At 63.7% G+C, this 12,846-nt stretch overlaps 1 protein-coding gene across 1 annotated transcript in view; it reads right to left on the minus strand.

Annotated features, from left to right (window-relative positions):
- Positions 1-12,846, minus strand: part of HUWE1 (HECT, UBA and WWE domain containing E3 ubiquitin protein ligase 1) — a 120,657-nt gene that overhangs the window by 45,956 nt on the left and 61,855 nt on the right. Inside the window, 6 exon segments of the mRNA XM_068998119.1 lie at positions 1,692-1,740; positions 2,254-2,402; positions 3,198-3,287; positions 4,944-5,122; positions 6,684-6,912; positions 9,352-9,523. Coding sequence (XP_068854220.1) covers positions 1,692-1,740; positions 2,254-2,402; positions 3,198-3,287; positions 4,944-5,122; positions 6,684-6,912; positions 9,352-9,523 — 868 coding nt within the window.

Genomic DNA, 12,846 nt, shown 5'->3' on the forward strand with positions numbered 1-12,846 from the left:
CCCAAAACCCTTCCAAACCCCCTAAACCTCCCCATAACCACATCAAACCCCTCCCCAAAACCCCTCCAAACTCCCCAAGCACCCCCTAAACCCCATTAAACCCCTCCGAACCCCTCCCCCCATGTACCCCAAAAATCCCCAAACCCCTCTAAACTCCCCAAGCACTCCCTAAAACCCCCCATTAACCCCTCTAAACCCCCAAAAACCCCCATAACCACATCAAACCCCTCCCCACGCATCCCAAAAACCCTTCCAAACCCCCCAATCACCCCCAAAAACCCCCCAAGCATCCCCTAAAACCCCCAATAACCCCTCCAAACCCCCCAAGCACCCCATTAACCCCCCTAAAACCCCCTAAAGCCCCCATAACCCCCCATTAACTCCTCCAAACCCCCCAAATACCCCCATAACCCCCCAATAACTCCTCCAAACCCCGCAAACACCCCCTAAACTCCCCCAAGCACCCCCTAAAACCACCCAAACACCCCCTAAAACCTCCCAAGCACACTCTAAAACCCCACATTAACCCCTCCAAACCCCCCCTAAAACCCCCCAAGCACCCCCTAAAATCCCCCAAACCCAAGCACCCCCTAAAACCCTCCATTAACCCCTCCAAACCCCCCAAGCACCCCCGAAACCCCCCCAAAAACCCCCCTAAAACCCCCATAACCCCCCATTAACCCCTCCAAACACCCCTAAAAGCCCCATAACCCCCCAAGCACCCCCTAAAAGCCCCCATTAACCCCTCCAAACCCCCCAAACACCCCCTAAAACTCCCCCAAAAACCCCCCTAAAACCCCCCATTAACTCCTCCAAACCCAAGCACCCCCTAAAACCCCCCTAAAACCCCCATAACCCCTCCAAACCCCCCAACCCCCCCCTAAAACCCCCATTAACCCCTCCAAACACCCCAACCCCCCCCTAAAACCGCCATTAACCCCTCCAAACCCCCCAACCCCCCCCTAAAACCCCCATTAACCCCTCCAAACACCCCTAAAACCCCCATAACCCCCCAAGCACCCCCTAAAAGCCCCCATTAACCCCTCCAAACCCCCCAAACACACCCTAAAACCCCCCCAAGGACCCCCTAAAACCCCCAATAACCCCTCCAAACCCCCCAACCCCCCCTAAAACCCCCATTAACCCCTCCAAACCCCCCATAACCCCCCATTAACCCCTCCAAACACCCCCTAAACCCCCCCCCCCCAAACACCCCCATAACCCCCCCATAACCCCCCCCCCCCCTCAACCACCCCCCATTTAACCCCTTCCCACCCCCGCCCCACCTAATACTGCTGGTGCCCCTCCCAACCCCTCCTCCCCATTTTAACCCTTTCCACTCCACTCCATCCCTTCCCCCGGGTGTTTTGTGGGATGTGGGGGGGGGGTGTGTGGGGTGGGGGTGAGGGGGCTCTGCAGCCCCCCCAAAGGGCCCCCCAGGACCCCGAGCCCGTGTCCGGCGGCGCGCGCCGCGCGAGGAAGACAGTAGAATGTATAGTTATCTCCGAGACGGGGGTGTGACCCTCCAACTATACAATCTACTACCTCAGCCCGCGCGGTGCCAGCTCCAGGGGGGCACTCGGGGCGATTTTGGGGGGGGGGGGTTCCAGGCGTGCTGGGGTTTGGGGAAGAGAACCAACCCCCACCACCCCCCCGCCCGAGGGTGTGGGGAAGGAGCCGGGGGGATTTACCTGGGGGGGTGACGTCGGCCGAGGCGGGGCCGGCTTTGGGAGCAGCGTCCTGTGGGAGAGAGGAGGGGGGGGGGGGGGGGGTCAGGGAGGTGGGGAATTGGGGGGTTTGGGGGGGTTTGGGGGGTGTGGGATTCAGTGGGATGGGGAGCAGAGGGGTCTGGGGGTGTGTGGGATCCCTGGGATGGGGAGCAGAGGGGTCTGGGGGACTGCCAGGATGGGCAGCAGAGAAGTCAGGGGACCCCCGGGATGGGCACCAGGGGGGTCTAAGGGTGTGTGGGATCCCTGGGATGGGCACCAAGGAGGTCTGGGGGACCCCCGGGATGGGCACCAGAGAGGTCAGGGGGTGTGTGGGACCCCCGGGATGGGCAGCAGAGAGGTCTGGGGGTGTGAGGGACCCCCGGGATGGGCAGCAGAGAGATCTGGGGGACCCCCAGGATGGGCAGCAGAGAGGTCTGGGGGTGTGTGGGATCCCCGGGATGGGCACCAGGGAGGTCAGGAGGTGTGTGGGACCCCCGGGATGGGCAGCAGGGAGGTTTGGGGGGAATTTTTGGGGGTCTCTCACCTGGGCCTCGGGCCCGTCCTTGTCCTCGGGGCCGCGCTCGGCGCCTTTGGCCTCGTCCTCGGCCGCCTGGCGCCGGCGCTTCTCGCGCCGCTCGTCCAGCTCCTCGTCCCGCAGCGCCTCCAGCCGTGCCAGGATGGGCACCTTGACCACTGCGGGGGCAGGGGGGGGCATTGGGAGGGTGGGACCCCCAGGATGGGCACCATGACCACTGCGGGAGGGGGAAATGGGGGGTTTGGGACCCCCAGGATGGGCACCCTGACCACTTATGGGGGGAGATTGGGGGGTTTGGGACCCCCAAGATGGGCACCTGGACCACTGTGGGGGGAGATTGGGGATTTGGGACCCCCAGGATGGGCACCTGGACCACTCAGGGCAGGGGATTGAGAGGTTTAGGACCCCCAGGATGGGCACCTGGACCACTGTGGGGGGAGATTGGGGGTTTGGGACCCCCAGGATGGGCACCATGACCACTGCGGGGGGGAGAATTGGGGGGTTTGGGACCCCCAAGATGGGCACCCTGACAACTGAGGAGAAGATGGGAGGGTTTAGGACCCCCAAGATGGGCACCTGGACCACTGTGGGGGGAGATTGGGGATTTGGGACCTCCAGGATGGGCACCTGGACCACTCAGGGCAGGGGATTGAGAGGTTTAGGACCCCCAGGATGGGCACCTGGACCACTGTGGGGGGAGATTGGGGATTTGGGACCCCCAGGATGGGCACCATGACCACTGCGGGGGGGAGAATTGGGGGGTTTGGGACCCCCAAGATGGGCATCCTGACAACTGAGGAGAAGATGGGAGGGTTTAGGACCCCCAAGATGGGCACCTGGACCACTGTGGGGAGAAAATGGGGGGGTTTGGGGCTGCGTAGGACCCCCCAGGATGGGCACCCTGAGCACTGGGGGGGACACTGGGGGGTTTGGGGGTCTGGGGGGGCTCTCACCGGACACGCAGTCGTGCATGCTCTCGGCGTCCAGGACCTTGCACTCCTCGGTCCAGCGGGTCAGGGCCGTGGGGATGCTGGACAGGGTCCCTGGGGGGGGGGCACGGGAGCTTTGGAGGCTGCAGAGGCCACGCCCACCGCCGGGGCCACGCCCCCTTTGCGGGAGACCACGCCCACCGCCATTTCAGCCTCTGCCAGGGCTGTCAATCAACCAAGCCCCGCCCTCCATGGCCACGCCCCTTCCATTTCAGCCCTCGGCTGTCAATCAACCAAGCCCCGCCCTCCATGACCCCACCCCTCCCATTTCGGCCCCCATGACCCCGCCCCTTCCATTTCGGCTCCCCGGCTGTCAATCAACAAGCCCCGCCCTCCATAGCCACGCCCCTTCCATTTCAGCCCTCGGCTGTCAATCAACCAAGCCCCGCCCTCCATGGCCCCGCCCCTTCCATTTTGGCTCCCCGGCTGTCAATCAACCAAGCCCCGCCCTCCATGACCCCACCCCTCCCATTTCGGCCCCCCACCCCAGAGCTGTCAATCAGCCAAGCCCCGCCCCCCATGGCCCCACCCCTTCCATTTCAGCTCCCCACCCCAGAGCTGTCAATCAGCCAAGCCCCGCCCCCATGACCCCGCCCCTTCCATTTCAGCTCCCCACCCCAGATCTGTCAATCAGCCAAGCCCCGCCCCCATGACCCCGCCCCTTCCATTTCTGCTCCCCGGCTGTCAATCAACAAGCCCCGCCCTCCATGGCCCCGCCCCTTCCATTTCGGCTCTCCGGCTGTCAATCAACAAGCCCCGCCCTCCATGGCCCCGCCCCTTCCATTTTAGCTCCCTACCCCAGGGCTGTCAATCAGCCAAGCCCCACCCTCTATGACCCCGCCCCTTCCACAGACCCCTCCCCCCTTTAGCCCCACCCAAAAGTAATGTGGGGGCGTGGCTTCGCCCCCCACAGGCTCCACCCCTTTCCGCACAGGCCACGCCCCCTTGGGACCACACCCATTTAGGCCCCGCCTCCTGCTGCCAGCCCGGTTTCTCTGAACCCCCAAACCCCTGAATGGGGGGGGGGGGTGGGGTTGTACCCCCTTTCCCCAGACCCCACCCCATAAACCCCACCCCCTTCCCAGGCCCCACCCCCTTAAGCCCCACCCCCTTTCAGGCCCCGCCCCCATCCCCCTGTGCTGTGTCCCCCCCGTGTCCCCCCCACTTCTCTGAGTCCCTGCCCAGGGTGTTCCCCCTGTCCCCCCCACCGTGTCCCCCCTGCCCCCACTCTCCTGCCCGGCTGGGGGGGTCTCTCCCCATGTCCCCCCTGTGTCCCCCTGGGGGGTCTCTCCCCGTGTCCCCCCCATCCCCCCTCTCCTGCCTGGCTGGGGGGGGTCTCTCCCCCTGTCCCCCCCCATCCCCACTCTCCTGCCCAGCTGGGGGCTCTCTCCCCATGTCCCCCCGGGGGTCTCTCCCCGTGTCCCCCACATCCCCCCTCTCTCTGCCCAGCTGGGGGGGTCTCTCCCCGTGTCCCCCCCCCCCATCCCCCCTCTCCTGCCCGGCTGGGGGGTCTCTCCCCGTGTCCCCCCTGTGTCCCCCCGGGGGTCTCTCCCCGTGTCCCCCCCGTCCCCACTCTCCTGCCTGGCTGGGGGGTCTCTCCCTGTGTCCCCCTGGGGGGTCTCTCCCCGTGTCCCCTCTGTGTCCCCCTGGGGGGTCTCTCCCTGTGTCCCCCCGGGGGTCTCTCCCCGTGTCCCCCCCGTCCCCACTCGCCTGCCTGGCTGCCGGCGCTGCCCTGCTCGTGGAAGAAGTCGTCCAGCAGCTCGTCGTCCGAGCGGGCGATGATGTGAACGTCCTCGTTGCCCACCAGCAGCCGCGCCCGGCCCCGGCTCTGCAGCGGGAGGCTGCTGCTCAGCTGCAGGATGTCCGCGGCCGCCGAGGGGCCCAGGAGCCTGGGGAGGGGTCGGGGGGGGGTTAACGGGGGTTTGGGGGGGGCTGTGGGACCCCCAGTTCGGGGACACACCCCGGCTGCGGCTCAGCTGGGCTCCCAAGGGGGTTTGGATGATCCCAAGGGGGTTGGGATGACCCCAAGGAGCTCTGGACACTGCTGGGGGTGGTCAGTCACTGCTGGAGGATGAGGGGGGTCTGGATGACCCCAAGGGGGCTTTGGATGACCCCAAGGGAGCTCTGGCCACTGCCAGGACTGGTCACTGACCCTGGAAGATGAGGGGGGGTTCTGGATGACCCCAAGGGGGTTGGGATGACCCCAAGGGGGGTTTGGATGACCCCAAGGGAGCTCTGGCCACTTCCAGGAGCAGTCACTCACCCCTGAAGGATGAGGGGGGAATCTGGATGACCCCAAGGGGGTTGGGATGACCTCAAGGAGCTCTGGATGACCCCAAGGAGCTCTGGATGACCCCAAGGGGGTTTGGATGACCCCAAGGGGCTTTGGATGACCCCAAGGGGGGTTGGGATGACCTCAAGGAGCTCTGGATGACCCCAAGGAGCTCTGGATGACCCCAAGGGGGTTTGGATGACCCCAAGGAAGTCTGGATGACCCCAAGGAGGTTTGGATGACCCCAAGGGGGGGGTTGGATGACCCCAAGGGGGGTTTGGATGACCCCAAGGAGCTCTGGCCACTGCCAGGAGCGGTCACTCACCCCTGAAGGATGAGGGGGGGTCTGCATGACCCCAAGGGGCTCTGGATGACCCCAAGGGGGTTTGGATGACCCCAAGGGGGTTGGATGACCCCAAGGGGGGTTTGGATGACCCCAAGGGAGCTCTGGCCACTGCCAGGAGCGGTCACTCACCCCTGAAGGATGAGGGGGGGAATCTGGATGACCCCAAGGAAGTTTGGATGACCCCAAGGAGCTCTGGATGACCCCAAGGAGCTCTGGACAACCCCAAGGGGGGGGGTTGGATGACCCCAAGGAGCTCTGGATGACCCCAAGGAGCTCCGGCCACTGCCGGGAGCGGTCACTCACCGCTGCAGGATGAGGGGGGTCTGGATGACCCCAAGGGGGTTTGGATGACCCCAAGGGGCTCTGGATGACCCCAAGGAGCTCTGGATGACCCCAAGGGGCTCTGGATGACCCCAAAGAGGTTTGGATGACCCCAAGGAGCTCTGGACAACCCCAAGGGGCTCTGGATGACCCCAAGGGGGGGTTGGATGACCCCAAGGAGCTCTGGATGACCCCAAGGAGCTTTGGATGACCCCAAGGAGCCCTGGACGACCCCAAGGAGCTTTGGACGACCCCAAGGGGCTCTGGATGACCCCAAGGAGTTCTGGATGACCCCAAGGGGCTCTGGATGACCCCAAGGAGCCCTGGACGACCCCAAGGAGCTTTGGATGACCCCAAGGAGGTTTGGATGACCCCAAGGGGCTCTGGACGACCCCAAGGAGCTTTGGATGACCCCAAGGGGCTCTGGATGACCCCAAAGAGGTTTGGATGACCCCAAGGGGGTTTGGATGACCCCAAGGAGCTCCGGCCCCTGGCGGGAGCGGTCACTCACCGCTGCAGGATGAGGGGGGGGTTGGGCTGCCGTGCCCCCGGGTAGTGCACGTGGATGGTGTGGCCGGCGTTGGCCGTGAGCTGCCGCAGCGTCCGCTGGCTCCGGCCGAGCCCCTGGGCCAGGCGGGTGCCCCCCGGGCCGGTGCCCAGCCCCAGCCCCCCGTGCTCGGCGTGGCGCACCAGCAGCGGGTGGCTGGCCGGGATGTTCCCGGGGGACGGCGGGATGTCGGCTGCAACGGGAAACGGGGGTCAGGGCAGGGGGGGAACGGGGTGTGAGAGCCCCAAAAACCACAGGGAGGGGGGGAATGGGGTGTGAGAGCCCCAAAAACCACAGGGAGGGGGGGGGATGGGGTGTGAGAGCCCCAAAAACCACAGGGGGGAGGGGACGGGGTATGAGAGCCCCAAAAACCACGGGGAAAGGGGAACTGGGGGGAGAACGAGGCCTAAGCACCCCAAAAACCACAGGGAGGGGGGGATGGGGCCTGAGCACCCCAAAAACCACGGGGGGTGTGGGGGAACGGGGCCTGAGCACCCCAAAAACCACAGGGAGGGGAGGAATTTGGGGCTCAGGGGGTGACCCCATCCTGACCCCCCCCAAATCCACAGGGACACAAAAGCGGGGTGCTGGGGGGGGGGGAGCTGTGAGCCCTTCCTGACCCCCAGTCCCCCCCAGTGCCCTCCAGTCCCTCCCACTGCCCTCCAGTCCCCCCAGTCACTCCCAGTCCCTCCCAATCCCCCCCTGGTCCCTCTCAGTGCCCCCCAGTCCCCTCCCAGTGCATCCTAATCCCCTCCCAGCCCCCCCCAGTCACTCCCAGTCCCTCCCAATCCCCCCCTGGTCCCTCTCAGTGCCCCCCAGTCCCCTCCCAGTCCATCCTAATCCCCTCCCAGCCCCCCCCAGTTCCCTTCCAGTGCCTCCCAGTCCCTCTCAGTGCCCCCCTGTTCCCTCCCCGTCCATCCTAATCCCCTCCCAGTCCCTCCCAATCCCCTCCCAGCCCCTCCCAGTTCCCTCCCAGTGCCTCCCAGTCCCTTCCAGTCCATCCTAATCCCCTCCCAGTCCCTCCCAATCCCCCCCCAGTTCCCTCCCAGTCCCTCCCAGTCCATCCTAATCCCTTCCCAGCCCCCCCCAGTTCCCTCCCAGTGCCTCCCAGTCCCTCCCAGTCCATCCTAATCCCCTCCCAGTGCCCCCCAGTTCCCTCCCAGTCCATCCTAATCCCCTCCCAGTCCCTCCCAGTGCCCCCAGTCCCCTCCCAGTGCCCCCAGTCCCCTCCCAGTGCCCCCCCAGTTCCTCCCTGTCCCTCCCAGTCCATCCTAATCCCCTCCCAGTCCATCCTAATCCCCTCCCAGTCCATCCTAATGCCCCCCCAGTTCCCTCCCAGTCCATCCTAAACCCCTCCCAGTCCCTCCCAGTCCATCCTAATCCCCTCCCAGTCCCTCCCAGCCCCTCCCAGTCCATCCTAATCCCCCCCCAGTTCCCTCCCAGTTCCCTCCCAGCCCCTCCCAGTCCATCCTAATCCCCTCCCAGTCCCTCCCAGCCCCTCCCAGTGCCTCCCAGTCCATCCTAATCCCCTCCCAGTCCCTCCCAGTCCCTCCCAGCCCCTCCCAGTCCATCCTAATGCCCCCCCAGTTCCCTCCCAGTCCATCCTAAACCCCTCCCAGTCCATCCTAATCCCCTCCCAGTCCCTCCCAGCCCCTCCCAGTCCATCCTAATCCCCCCCCAGTTCCCTCCCAGTTCCCCCCCAGTCCCTCCCAGTCCATCCTAATCCCCTCCCAGTCCCTCCCAGTCCCTCCCAGCCCCTCCCAGTCCATCCTAATCCCCTCCCAGTCCCTCCCAGTCCCTCCCAGCCCCTCCCAGTCCATCCTAATCCCCCCCCAGTTCCCTCCCAGTTCCCCCCCAGTCCCTCCCAGTCCATCCTAATCCCCTCCCAGTCCCTCCCAGTCCCTCCCAGCCCCTCCCAGTCCATCCTAATCCCCTCCCAGTCCCTCCCAGTCCCTCCCAGCCCCTCCCAGTCCATCCTAATGCCCCCCCAGTTCCCTCCCAGTCCATCCTAAACCCCTCCCAGTCCATCCTAATCCCCTCCCAGTCCCTCCCAGTCCCTCCCAGCCCCTCCCAGTCCATCCTAATCCCCTCCCAATCCCCTCCCAGTCCCTCTCAGCCCATCCTAATCCCCTCCCAGTCCCTCCCAGTCCCTCCCAGCCCCTCCCAGTCCATCCTAATCCCCTCCCAATCCCCTCCCAGCCCCCCCCAGTTCCCTCCCAGTCCCTCCCAGTCCATCCTAATCCCCTCCCAGTGCCCCCCAGTTCCCTCCCAGTCCATCCTAATCCCCTCCCAGTCCCTCCCAGTGCCCCCAGTCCCCTCCCAGTGCCCCCCCAGTTCCTCCCTGTCCCTCCCAGTCCATCCTAATCCCCTCCCAGTCCATCCTAATGCCCCCCCAGTTCCCTCCCAGTCCATCCTAAACCCCTCCCAGTCCATCCTAATCCCCTCCCAGTCCATCCCAGTCCCTCCCAGCCCCTCCCAGTCCATCCTAATCCCCTCCCAGTCCCTCCCAGTCCCTCCCAGCCCCTCCTAATCCCCTCCCAGTCCCTCCCAGCCCCTCCCAGTGCCTCCCAGTCCATCCTAATCCCCCCCCAGTTCCCTCCCAGCCCCCCCCAGTTCCCTCCCAGTGCCGTACTGGGGCTGGAGAACATGTTGTCGAACTCGATGATGAGGTCGTCGTCGCGGTCGAAGCGCTCGAAGCGCACGAGGGGCGACGCGTTCATGTCGGGATAATCCTCGTCCAGCTCCATCTCGGAGCCGTCGTCGTCATCCTCCTCCTCCTCGCCTTCCTCGCCCTCCTCATCGTCCTGGGCACGGCGGGCACGGCGGGCACGGCGTCAGCGGGCAGCGCCCGACCCCAAACCGGCCAGGTTTGGCCCCAAAAGAGCAAGGCCTGGCCCCAAATGGCACCCGGGGGGCCCTAACATGGGGGGACCCTGACCCAAAATGGGGGCGTTTGGCCCCAAAATGGCACCCCCTGACCCAGAACGGGGGTGTTTGGCCCCAAAATAGCACCCCCTGACACAGAATGGGGGTGTTTTGCCCCAAAATGGCACCCCCTGACCCAGAACGGGGGTGTTTGGCCCCAAAATAGCACCCCCTGACCCAAAATGGGGGTGTTTTGCCCCAAAATGGCACCCCCTGACACAGAACGGGGGCACCCTGACCCCAAACGGCACCCCCTGACCCAGAATTTGGGTTACCTAGACCCAAAACAAGGGCATTTTGCCCCAAAATAGCACCCCCTGACCCAAAATTGGGGGTACCTAGACCCAAACCAGGGGCACTTTGCCCCAAAATGGCACCCCCTGTCTCAAAACGGGGGCGTTTTGCCCCAAAATGGCACCCCCTGACCCAGAACGGGGGTGTTTGGCCCCAAAATAGCACCCCCTGACCCAAAACTGGGGCACCCTGACCCCAAATGGCACCCCCTGATCCAAAACAAGGGCATTTTGCCCCAAAATAGCACCCCCTGACCCAAAATTGGGGGTACCTAGACCCAAAATGGGGGCATTTTGCCCCAAAATAGCACCCCCAGACCCAAAACAGGGGCACCCTGACCCCAAATGGCACCCCCTGACCCAGAACGGGGGCATTTTGCCCCAAAATAGCACCCCCTGTCTCAAAATGGGGGTGTTTTGCCCTAAAATGGCACCCCCTGACACAGAATGGGGTCACCCTGACCCCAAATGGCACCCCCTGACCCAAAATGGGGGTGTTTTGCCCCAAAATGGCACCCCCTGACCCAGAACGGGGGTGTTTTGCCCCAAAATAGCACCCCCTGACCCAAAATGGGGGTGTTTTGCCCCAAAATGGCACCCCCTGACACAGAATGGGGGCACCCTGACCCCAAATGGCACCCCCTGACCCAGAATTTGGGTTACCTAGACCCAAAACAAGGGCATTTTGCCCCAAAATAGCACCCCCTGACCCAAAATTGGGGTTACCTAGACCCAAAACAAGGGCATTTTGCCCCAAAATGGCACCCCCAGACCCAAAATTGGGGGTACCTAGACCCAAAATGGGGGCATTTTGCCCCAAAATGGCAGCCCCTGACCCAAAACTGGGGCACCCTGACCCCAAATGGCACCCCCTGATCCAAAATGGGGGTGTTTTGCCCCAAAATGGCACCCCCTGACACTGAATGGGGGCACCCTGACCCCAAATGGCACCCCCTGACCCAAAATGGGGGTGTTTTGCCCCAAAATAGCACCCCCTGACCCAAACTGGGGCACCCTGACCCCAAATGGCACCCGCTGACTCACAATTGAGGGTCCCTAGACCCAAAATGGGGGCATTTTGCCCCAAAATGGCACCCCCTGACCCAAACTGGGGCACCCTGACCCCAAATGGCACCCGCTGACTCACAATTGAGGGTCCCTAGACCCAAAATGGGGGCATTTTGCCCCAAAATAGCACCCCCTGACCCAAAACTGGGGGTACCTAGACCCAAACCAGGAGCATTTTGCCCCAAAATGGCACCCCCTGACCCAAACTGGGGGCACCCTGACCCCAAACTGGGGCACCCCGACCCAAACTAGGCACCCTGACCCCAAAATTGGGGCACCCCAACCCAAACTAGACACCCTGACCGAAACTGGGGGCACCCTGACCCCAAAATAGCACCCCCTGACCCAAAACAGGGCACCCTGACCCCAAACTGGAGGCACCCTGACCCCAAATAGCACCCCCTGACCCAAACTGGGGGCACCCTGACCCCAAACTGGAGGCACCCTGACCCCAAATAGCACCCCCTGACCCAAACTGGGGGCACCCTGACCCCAAACTGGAGGCACCCTGACCCCAAATAGCACCCCCTGACCCAAACTGGGGACACCCTGACCCCAAACTGGGAGCACCCCGACCCCAAATAGCACCCCCTGACCCAAACTGGGGACACCCTGACCCCAAACTGGGAGCAACCCGACCCCAAATAGCACCCCCTGACCCAAACTGGGGGTGTTTTGCCCCAAAATGGCACCCCCTGACACAGAACGGGGGCACCCTGACCCCAAACGGCACCCCCTGACCCAGAATTTGGGTTACCTAGACCCAAAACAAGGGCATTTTGCCCCAAAATAGCACCCCCTGACCCAAAATTGGGGGTACCTAGACCCAAACCAGGGGCACTTTGCCCCAAAATGGCACCCCCTGTCTCAAAACGGGGGCGTTTTGCCCCAAAATGGCACCCCCTGACCCAGAATGGGGGTGTTTGGCCCCAAAATAGCACCCCCTGACCCAAAATGAGGGTGTTTTGCCCCAAAATGGCACCCCCGACACAGAATGGGGGCACCCTGACCCCAAATGGCACCCCCTGACCCAGAATTTGGGTTACCTAGACCCAAAACAAGGGCATTTTGCCCCAAAATAGCACCCCCTGACCCAAAATTGGGGGTACCTAGACCCAAACCAGGGGCACTTTGCCCCAAAATGGCACTCCCTGTCTCAAAACGGGGGCGTTTTGCCCCAAAATGGCACCCCCTGACCCAGAACGGGGGTGTTTGGCCCCAAAATAGCACCCCCTGACCCAAAACTGGGGCACCCTGACCCCAAATGGCACCCCCTGATCCAAAACAAGGGCATTTTGCCCCAAAATAGCACCCCCTGACCCAAAATTGGGGGTACCTAGACCCAAACCAGGGGCATTTTGCCCCAAAATGGCACCCCCTGTCTCAAAACGGGGGCGTTTTGCCCCAAAATGGCACCCCTTGACACAGAATGGGGGCACCCTGACCCCAAAATGGCACCCCCTGACCCAGAACGGGGGCGTTTTGCCCCAAAATGGCACCCCCTGACCCAAAACTGGGGCACCCTGACCCCAAATGGCACCCTCTGATCCAAAACAGGGGCATTTTGCCCCAAAATAGCACCCCCTGACCCAAAATTGGGGGTACCTAGACCCAAAATGGGTGCATTTTGCCCCAAAATAGCACCCCCAGACCCAAAACAGGGGCACCCTGACCCCAAATGGCACCCCCTGACCCAGAACGGGGGCATTTTGCCCCAAAATAGCACCCCCTGTCTCAAAATGGGGGTGTTTTGCCCCAAAATGGCACCCCCTGACACTGAATGGGGGCACCCTGACCCCAAATGGCACCCCCTGACCCAAAATGGGGGTGTTTTGCCCCAA

This window comes from Aphelocoma coerulescens, chromosome 31 (assembly GCF_041296385.1).
Source record: "Aphelocoma coerulescens isolate FSJ_1873_10779 chromosome 31, UR_Acoe_1.0, whole genome shotgun sequence".
Lineage (NCBI taxonomy): Eukaryota > Metazoa > Chordata > Aves > Passeriformes > Corvidae > Aphelocoma > Aphelocoma coerulescens.